At 39.9% G+C, this 10,316-nt stretch overlaps 1 protein-coding gene across 1 annotated transcript in view; it reads left to right on the forward strand.

Moving 5' to 3' along the window:
- Window positions 1-1,135: 1,135 nt before the first annotated feature.
- The window catches only part of tubgcp4 (tubulin, gamma complex associated protein 4), a 106,740-nt gene continuing 97,559 nt past the window's right edge, over window positions 1,136-10,316 (forward strand). Inside the window, exon 1 of the mRNA XM_051920218.1 lies at window positions 1,136-1,338. Within this exon, the coding sequence (XP_051776178.1) occupies window positions 1,261-1,338 (78 nt within the window). The 5' untranslated portion in view covers window positions 1,136-1,260. The remainder of the gene's footprint in view (window positions 1,339-10,316) is intronic.

The following is a 10,316-nucleotide window of genomic DNA, read 5'->3' on the forward strand; positions in this document are numbered from 1 at the left end:
TTTTTTTTTTTGTTTTTTCTGTCCTCCCTGGCCTTCAGACATTACTTTTATTCTATTTAATTAGTGTTTTCTTATTTTAATTCTTATTTTGTCTTTTTTTTCTCTTTATTTATCATGCTCTTTGAGCTACATTATTTGTATGAAAATGTGCTATATAAATAAATGTTGTTGTTGTTGTTGACTTTGCCAACAATGCTGTGATCTTCGCAGAGTTAATAGAGGTTCTGATTGGGACTCTTGAGAGACTTAGCGAGGTGTCTAAGTACCTGGGGCTGCGTGTGTCCAGGATAAAAACCAAGATCTAGGCCTTTAATTATCTCTTGGGCACAGCCATCAGCAGTGCATCTGTTTGCGGAGACAATGTTGACCATATCGAGAGGTTTACTTAGCTTGGCAGCAACATTCATGTCTCTGGTGACTCTTCCTATGAAATCAGAAAATGGATTGGGAGAGCATGGGGGGTCATGAGTTCGCTGGAAAGGGGTGTGTGGCGCTCCCAATATCTTTGCAAAAGGACAAAGTCTTTAGAGATGTGGTATTTCCTGTTTTGCTATATGTTTCCAAGACATGGACACTATCCAGTGACCTGAGACAAAGACTAGACTCGTTTGGTACTTCGGAGAATTCTTGGGTACCGCAGGTTTGATTTTGTGTCAAACGAGAGGTTGCTTACAGAGTCCCAAATGAGGCACACTACAGTCAGTTACGGCACTACAGACAAGTGTTGCGATTCCCTGAGGTTGATCTGGCTCACAAGAGCCTCATTGTTGAGGAGCCAAGTGGCTGGACCAGGCCAAGGGGACACCCACGTAACACCTGGCTGTGGCAGATAGATAGTCATTTCCTGGGGGTTGGGACTGGATCTGCCTCTGTCGTTGCCAACCAGGATCTCAAGCAGTACCCATGCATGCTTCTCAACCTGACCTGACCTGACCCATCATTGTGTTATGTTTTTAATCATGGTCGTATTTGACAAGACATGTTTTTATTTGTGAATTTATTTATTTGATTTTGTCCAAAATATTTCTCCATAAATAGGTGTTTGAAGACCCAAGTATCGTCTCCTTTTTGAACTGGTTCTTGATGTCGATACGTCTACATCGAGCGTGCGATACTTAGAGACTACACTTCCCATGATGCACTGGATGACGACATCGAACTGCGGCGGTAGCTTTGGTGGCTGAGTAGACGAAAGTTGCAATTTGAATGCTATTCCGATAAATAGAAAGCGTATGGTTCTGTTTGCATTTCTGGTTTAGCATGATTCACGAATTATTATTGGCTTTGAGTGGTTATCCCGGGACGATTTTTACATGGAATAAAAGGACCGGTTTGCAGGTAAGAAACGTATTTACATAAGCCTTGAGGAATGTTTGAGCCGTTTAGTAAACGAGAAACAAATGATTTAGTGAAGAAAATCAACATTTAAGAAAAACATTATTTCATTACATGTATCGACATAGACGAACAAGAAGTTTGGAAATAAATATTTCTTAAAATGGTTGCAGTTAAGAATAATACATTTTGAATTGCTGTTTAATCGCCCATATTAATTAATAAATAAAACCCAAATCATTACTATTAGTAACTCGGAGTATTTGTGGTGTGCCAGTAGTTCACTTCAACGCGTTCTAATAAGATTCTCTTTTTAGAGAATCGGTTTTCTGCTTTAAACATTTTTGAAATTATGGACAGTAAGTTACGCCCATCTATATACCGTAGATCAGTGGTTCTTAAGTTCACTCCTGATGTACTGTAGGTGGAAGTTTGTGTTCCGGCCAGTTTCACAAATCCGCAGGTTTCTCTTGTGGCACGTTCATTTCTTTGTTTAATTAACTGCACATTTTCTGCTTTATTCAGAAAACTGCTATAGCATAATATTTGCATTTAAATCTGAGGTTCTTAAGTTTAGGGGTACAACTGTGGCTGCAGGTTTTCGGTTCAACCAGTTTCACAAATCATTTGGTCAGCGTTACTTCTAATTGATTTGTTTAGTTGGCTGCCTTTTCTCATTTCATTTTGCATTCAGAAGAATATGCTTCTAACAGTATTTGTATAATAAGTGGTTTAAGATGTATTATATGTAACACCATGAATTTTTAGCCATTAGTTTAAATGTCAGCTATCTTTTACTGTATTCGTTTTAGTAAGTTTGCTTCCTTAAATGTACTGCAGTGCTGGAAGCCACTGAGACACATTTTGTAACTTATTAGTTGACATGAAAATGACAGACACAGAAATATCAGGCTGATTGATGAAGGCAGGAGTCCATCTAAAAGAACTGCTTGAGATATGGACCTCCAGTTAAGGTGTTTCACAGAACTAAACTTGAGAACCAATGATTTAAGTGTTTTCTTAACTAATCGGCAATGTGACATCGAGATAGCTTTAATGCAGCTGTGTCTGCACTGCTTATCACTGCTTAGTATTTTCATACAGTTATGGGAACAAACTCCACAGAAAAAGGAGAAATAAAAAATTACACTGAATCTAATAATAATAATAATAATACATTTTATTTATATAGCACCTTTCCCATGCTCAAGGCACTTACAGAATATAATAAAGAATGGCAGGGTATACAGTATACAGTAATCCCTCGCTACTTCGCGGTTCACTTTTCGTGGATTCACGACGTTGCGGATTTTATATGTAAGCATATTTAAATACATAACACGGATTTTTCGCTGCTTCGCGGATTTCTGCGGACAATGGGTCTTTTTACTTGCTTCCTCAGTTGGTTTGCCCATTTGATTTCATACAAGAGATGCCATTGGCGGATGGCTGAGAAGCTACCCAATCAGAGCACGCAGTTAAGTTCCTGTGTGCTGCTGATTGGCTCAGCGACGGAGCGCTGCATTAACCAGGAAGTCTCATCTCACTCATTCATCATTAACGTGCTAATGCTTCAGGGGCCGTGTCCAAGCACCAACAGAAGATGCAAATGATTGCAGAAAAGGTAAAAGTTTTGGATATGTTGAAGGAAGGGAACAGCTACACCGCTGCAGGACATCGATTCTTTTTATTTAAAAAGGAGGAAAAGCATATAAGATCTACGGCCGCAGTGTCCTTTAACCAGGGTGCAAAACGAGTTGCAAGTGGACGTGATAAGGCAGTAGTCTGGATGGAATCTGCTTTAGGAATCTTTGCAACAAGGTCGACGACGTCATGACCACCTACAAGCTGCTACATGTACTTCGCTATACAGTAAGTGTAAACTTATCTACCGATTTCATATTGCTTAGCAGTTGTCCGTGTTTTTAATAGAGTAAATGGTGGGTTGTAAACAATACAGGGAGGGTTTAAAAACGTCCAAATACGCGTTAAATAATTAATTAAATATAGTGTCCCTACTTCGCGGAAATTCAGTTATCGCGGTCGGCCTTGGAACCTATCTCCCGCGATAAGTGAGGGATTACTGTATAGCATTGTACAAACCAGATAAATAAATAAAGAAGATTAAGACAGTGAATTCTGAAAAAAAACAGACAACATAATTTATGGTCTAGCACACACACACAGGTTACATTAGCTTCTTGACAGAGAAGTAAACTGAGAGAAGGGTAATAAAGTCAAGTAGAGCTAAAAGCCTTCCTGAACAGATGAGTTTTGAGTTGTTTTTTAAAAGAATTCATGGAGTCAACTGACCTGATTAATTTTGGTAGGTTTGGGCGCTATACAGCTGAAGGCCGTGTCATCCATGGAGTGTAGATTAGTGTGGGGTACAACAAGATTGCCAGAATCAGAGGGCCTTAGTGGGCGGGCAGGCACATAGTGATGGAGAAGGTCACTGATGTAGTTTGGCACGAGGTTATTTAAGGCTTTGTAGGTTATTAGTAGGATTTTATATTCGATTCTGTAAGACACAGGGAGCCAGTGAAGGCGAAGCAGGATGGGTGTGATGTGCTCGCTGCTGCTGGTTCGAGTAAGAACTCTTGCAGCTGAGTTTTGAATTGGCTGGAGCTGTGATATAAGATTAGAAGGGGCACCTGCCAGTAGGGAATTACAATAATTGACGCGGGATGTGATAAAAGCATGGACAAGTTTCTCAGCATTAGAGAAGGAGAGGAAGGAGCGAACACGGGATATGTTACGGAGGTGAAAATAAGAAAGTTTCTTAATGTGATTTATGTGGGCGGAATAAGAGAGGGAGGAATCAAAAATGACACCAAGATTTTTTTACAGTAGAGGCAGGTCTGATGAGATCACCGCCAAGATAGACTGGGAAGGAGCTCATTTTATTAAGTTGGATTTTAGTCCCAATTTGCAGGAGTTCAGTTTTATTGCAATTTAATTTTAAAGAGTTCTGCTCCATCCAGGTTTTAATTTCACTAAGGCAGGTTGTGAGCTGAGAAAGCTCTGATGAAGTTCCACTTTTAACATTGAAATAGAGTTGAGTATCATCTGCATAAAAATGATAACCCAGTCCATAGCTATGGATAATATGGCAAAGGGGAAGCATGTAAATACAGAAAAGCAGAGGACCGAGGACAGAGCCTTGAGGGACTCCTTGTGTGACTGGCGCTGAGCTGGATCTGATGTTGCCAAGACTAACAAACTCTTGCCTATCAGTCAGATAGGGCTTGAACCACTGGAGTTGCAGTGCCAGAGAATACCCAGCATGTTCTCCATTCTGGACAGTAGAATGTCATGTCTTGACAGTGTCGAATGCTGCACTAAGGTCTAACAGAATTAATATGCTGGTTTGTCCAGAGTCTGCTGACATAAGCAAATCATTGGTTACCTGTAGCAGAGCAGTTTTACAGCTGTGCTGCACACTGAAACCAGACTGAAAGGGTTCCATCAAATTATTAGAGGTTAGGTAATTGGTGAGTTGGGAAGCTACAGCACGCTCAAGAACTTTTGACAGGAAAGGTAAGTGGGAAATAGGCCGGAAATTGTTAAGATTGTCAGCATCAAGACCAGACTTTTTTAACATTAGGGTTACAGAAGAAATTTTAAAAGTGAGCAGCACAGAGCCAGTGTCAGGGGATGAGTTTATTATTGTTGTAACAGTCGGGATTATGGCATGAAGGCAAGATTTAAGTAGTGTGGTGGGGATGGGGTCCAGTACACAAGTAGTCGGCCTCATCTTACAAAGCAGGTTATTAACAAACGCAGATGTGACTGGTGAGAATTTAGAGAAGGAGCTGGATGGAGTGGGAAAACAGGGAGAGATATAAACAGATGATGTATTTATGGTAGTTGAATTATTAGATCTTTAATTTTGTTACGGAAAAAGTGGAGGAATTCCTCACAGACTTCAGTAGAAGATGTAGTTGGGCCAGATGCGGGTTCGAGTAGTTTATTAACTACAGAGAACAAAACCCTGGGGTTATCATGGCCTCTTTCTATTTTTCTGCCGTAATGGGTGTTCTTGGCAGAAGTTATTGCTTCTCTGTAAGCTCTTTGGTGGTCAGAGAAAGCCTGGATGTGCATGGTGAGGCCAGTCTTACGTGACATTCTCTCAAGGTGTCGGCCAGCTGCTTTCATAGATTGCAATTCTGAATTATACCAAGGAGCTGAACGTTTAAAGGAAACCTCCTTATGTTTTAAAGAAGCTGTTTTATCTAATGCTGAATGAAGGGCTGAGTTATAATGGTCAACAAGACTATCTAGTGTTGACGGAATAGGTGAAGACAGTAAAAGATCAGAAATGGATCCAGAAAGGATAGAGGGACAGATATTTTTAAGGTTTCTGTAAGAAATTTGTCGTTTACAGGTAAGAGGAGGGAAAGGCAGTGAAACAGTGAAAAATACTGCTTTATGGTCAGAGAGTCCCAAATCAGTGCTGTAAATATTGGCAACAGATAGTCCAGAAGTGCAGATCAGATCCAATATATGACCGCCAGAGTGGGTTGGAAAATCAACATGTTGTGTCAAGTCAAAGCAGTCCAGTAAGGATAGGCATTCATTTCTCAGTTTAGATGTGGGGGTGTCAATATGGATGTTAAAATCACCAAGAAGGATAATTCTCTGAGAGTAAGAGCTTAGGTGGGTCAAAAGTTCAATCAGATCGGATAAGAAGGATGCATTGTATTTTGGGGGACGATAAAGAACAATGAGTGAGACAGGACCTGATTTCGTTATTAGTTTAAGAGCCAGGCACTCAAAAGACAATGGACAGTCAATTGGGATTCGTGTAATGTTTAAGTCTGCTCTGACAATTACTGCAAGCCCACCACCTTGTCTTGAGCTGCAAAGCTCTGTATGGAAAGTGAAACCAATTAGAGATGCAAATTCATTTGGTTTTTGCCAAGTAGTGCTGGGCGGTATACCTGTTCATACCGAAAACCGTTTTTTATTTTTTTTATGATATGGATTTTTCTTATACCGCAACACTGGTTTAAATTGCTTAAATGACATTCGGAATGTGGCGCAGCGGGAAACTGTTCAAGTGGGGACCTTTTTACTGCTACACCGCTAAACACAGATTTGTTGCACTAGGGCTCTTTTTCACTGCTACACCACCAAATAGTGGGCGGTAGCATAGGTATGCCGCGCGGTGAAAATGGACAGAGAGCATTCCGAAACTGAACTAAAAGTAAAGTTGAACATGATGAACAGAAGAACTTTTGCCGAAAAAAAGGAGTCACGTCTGTTGCCTGGAGATACTTTAGTTTTAAAAGGTCAGGTGTGTAAATACTGTTTCTATGCTACTGGATAATACTGCAAGCCAAGTTGTACTTGTTTTATTTGTTTTCAATACAGTGAAATGTACCTGGGTACTGTGTAATAGTGTGATGACATGTTGACTTTAATCTCGACGCTTATGACGAGAATAAAGTCGACATGTTGATTTTATTCTCAACATTTCTACTTTATTCTCGCCATTTATGTCAAGATTAAAGTCGACATGTTGACTTTATTCTCGTACTTTGTCATTAAAGTAGAACATCGTAAACTAAACTTCATCGTAAAATGAATATTTAATTTACTGGATTTTCTCAAACCCCGTCATAAGTTATGTAGCACATTAAATGCTTTAAGTGTTCCTCGAGCTTCTTAAACTGACTTCCTCTTGCACTAAGAGGAGGCCCCGGCAGTGATTGCCGCACAGAATACATTCACTTCATGATATTCCTGCTCTCTGAACATTTAGAATGCTAAGATAAATACTTGATAGAATTTTCATGGTGAAATGCATTAAAGCATGTATTAATCATGTGGGGGCACCGCGGCGTGGAGGTTGCACTGCTGCCTTGCAGCAAGGGTGTCTCGGGTGTACCCTGCATTGCATTTGCATGTTTTTCTGGTGGGTTTACTTCAGTTTCCTTTCAAAGTCACGTAGAATGTGGGGTGTTGTTGTGCTATATTGACCCTGCTAATGTATGTTTTGCTCGTATTCGCCCTGCGATGTGCTGGTGACTCGTTCAGGAATGGGCGCCACCCTTAAGTAGATGGCATAATTAAACATGTATAACGAAGATATTTTTAAAGTTCTGAACACTCCGTGGGCTAAGTTTATAACTAGTTTTAATTTCACAAAGACATTTATCGTGTGGTGATTGGTTATGTGGAGAAAGAAAAATGAAAGATAGGAATTGGGGTTTTGGTACGTCAGATAGAGACAGCACGCGTGGAATAAAGAAAGCCAGCTCAGAAGAACATCCGACCACCAGATCACAAACCCAACATTTACACAATATTTAAGTTAAACCTGTACGATAGCCATTCATACATCCAGTTTTTTGGAGCCTCGTCACACCTGCCATAAAGTTCTCTGCACTGAACATACACCTGGGGACCCCTTACTGCGAGGGAGCAGCACTACCACCTCACTACCGTGCATGTTTAATACCTGCTTTAATGCATTTCATCATGAAAATGATATCAAGTATTTATCTTAGCATTCTACATTTTCAGAGAGCAGGAATATCATGAAGTGAATAGATTCTGTGCGGTGATCGCTATCTCCTCTTAGTGCGGGAGAAGTCAGTTTAAGAAGCGTAGTGATTAACAACTGGGTCGGGGAACACTTAACACAAAGCATTTAATGTGCTACATTAACTTATGACGGGGTTTGAGAAAATCTAGTAAATTAAACAATGATTTTAGGATGAAGTTTAGTTTACGACATTCTGCTTTAATTATAAGGTAAACTATGAGAATAAAGTGGTAATGTCGACTTTAATCTTGACATAAACGGCGAGAATAAAGTGGAAATGTCGACTTTATTCTCGACATATAGTTTGATTTTTTCTTCCCTGTGTCCGTATTTTTTTCTTCACCGTGGCCCTAATACGATTCTGTAGCGCTATACCACAAATAGCATTATAAATGCAAGTTTTAGTTTTATTATTTATGCATATAGCTTAGCTTGAAGCAAGGTCCATATTAATGCAGTTTGCCTAAATGATGGTTCAGTTGGTAAAGATGTCATCACCAAGATTGCACTTTTTATTTTATTTTATTTTAATTTGGTGAATACTGTGTAATGCACCTGGGCTTGAAGTAATAGTGCAACTATCAGTAATAATACTATTATTTATTTTATTGTTATTATTTATTAAATATTATGCAGTTTAATGATGGTAAAGTTGTTTAAAAAGTCACTTTAACGTGTCAGTGGACAGAGATGGTTAACATTAACAGAAAGTGTAGTTGTTTTACAAAAAATATTTACTATTTATTCCTTTTCTAAGACATGTTCAGTGCAATACAACTTTTGACAAGCACTTCTGGATATTTTACTAAGTCTAAATGTCTCTTTGGATGGTTGAAAATATGTTGTCAAAATTATAGTTTAAGCTTTTGCAAAATTTGTTCAATAAAAAGGTTCTATATTTTGATTGCATCTGTCATGCAAAATGTGATTCCTTCTCTTCATTAGTGCCACCCCCTTGAAAACTATCACTTTATGGGGCCATGCAAACCTGTATTAATACTTGTGCGCACATTAAAATGTTTTTTTGTACAATGTACAATGCACTTGACAGTGGAATAGGTTATTCTTAGCCAGTAACTGCAGTGGAAAATGTGGTTAACATCCACTCATGCATGGGAAAAAAATACCGTTGAATACCGTGAAACCGGGATAATTTAGAAAAATACCGTGATATAGAATTTTAGTCATACCGCCCACCCCTATTGCCAAGTCTCCGTTAGACACAGAATATCAAGTTTGGTGTCAGTGATGAGTTCTGACAGCACCAGTGCTTTGCCATTAAGAGATCTCGAATTAAACAATGCAATATTAGTTAATGAGGCTTCTTTTTGCACAGAGCTGCGATCAGGGTTTATTTCCACATAATGCAAATTTGGCACACTGATACTTCTATTTCCAGGGTCATGAGAAGGATGGCGTATTCCTGAGCAAATGCTGCCGGTGGTCTTTTCATTCACAGCCTGGCGGTGGCGGCGACCTGACCCGCGATATATATATTTCGGGCGCTGCAAAATACCGGCATCCTTTAGGATGTTCCAGTCAGACCATTTGCTCTGGACAAACTGTTTAATAAGAAGGAGTTTGTCATGAGAGTATTTTAGCATGATACTGGGCAATACTTATCTGAATAGCAGTGGAGAAGCAGCACAGCGGAACCGGTAGGACAGGCGGGTGTGGTAGCATAGGTGAGCGGCGATAGCAAGCAGCAGGAGGAGGTAGCAGGATTTGGAGGTTCCAATACACAGCCACAAACAGTAATGCTTGGTAATTTCAGGCGTGATCGCCCCGGATCCAAAAGCCAGATTAGTATGAACATCAGATCAGTTCCCAGTTGTAGAGGACTGTAAGATGAAACGGGAGCAGATCAGCATAGCGAATTTAATACAGTATAATCACAGAGACAGATCATCCCGAAGTCCTAGATTGCCAGGTACAAAGAAATGTTTGTAGGTTCTCGTCCCGTGATCCACAGACTCGCTGTTCCCAGTCAAAGTAGAGTCCATAAAATCTGTAAATATTAAGCCAAATCCATACAATTCGAGTCATCTGTATCCACAAACTATACGTACAATAAAAGAAATAAAACAAGCGTAAGAAAGTGTAGAATTAAGGTGAATTTTGCGAAGTGTTGTTAACAGGGAGGAGCGGCAAAAACATGCACCAGCGTCCCCTCACCTGCAGATATAACAAGGGAGCAACTGTTTAAGTGTCATGTTAATTTATGTACTGGCACCACACCAGTAAATTATTATATTTTAACTAGACAGTAATGGCGCACTGCATGATAATGTGCAGTGAATACACTTGACTTGACCATACTCCGTTGACCCTTGACCCTTGTTGACAATGATTTAAGATATGAACAGGTAGGGGGAGTGACAACGAAGGTGGTAGGGATGAGAACGGCGCCCGTACGCATGCGGTGCAC

Source organism: Erpetoichthys calabaricus, chromosome 17, assembly GCF_900747795.2.
Source record: "Erpetoichthys calabaricus chromosome 17, fErpCal1.3, whole genome shotgun sequence".
Taxonomy (NCBI): Eukaryota; Metazoa; Chordata; class Cladistia; order Polypteriformes; family Polypteridae; genus Erpetoichthys; species Erpetoichthys calabaricus.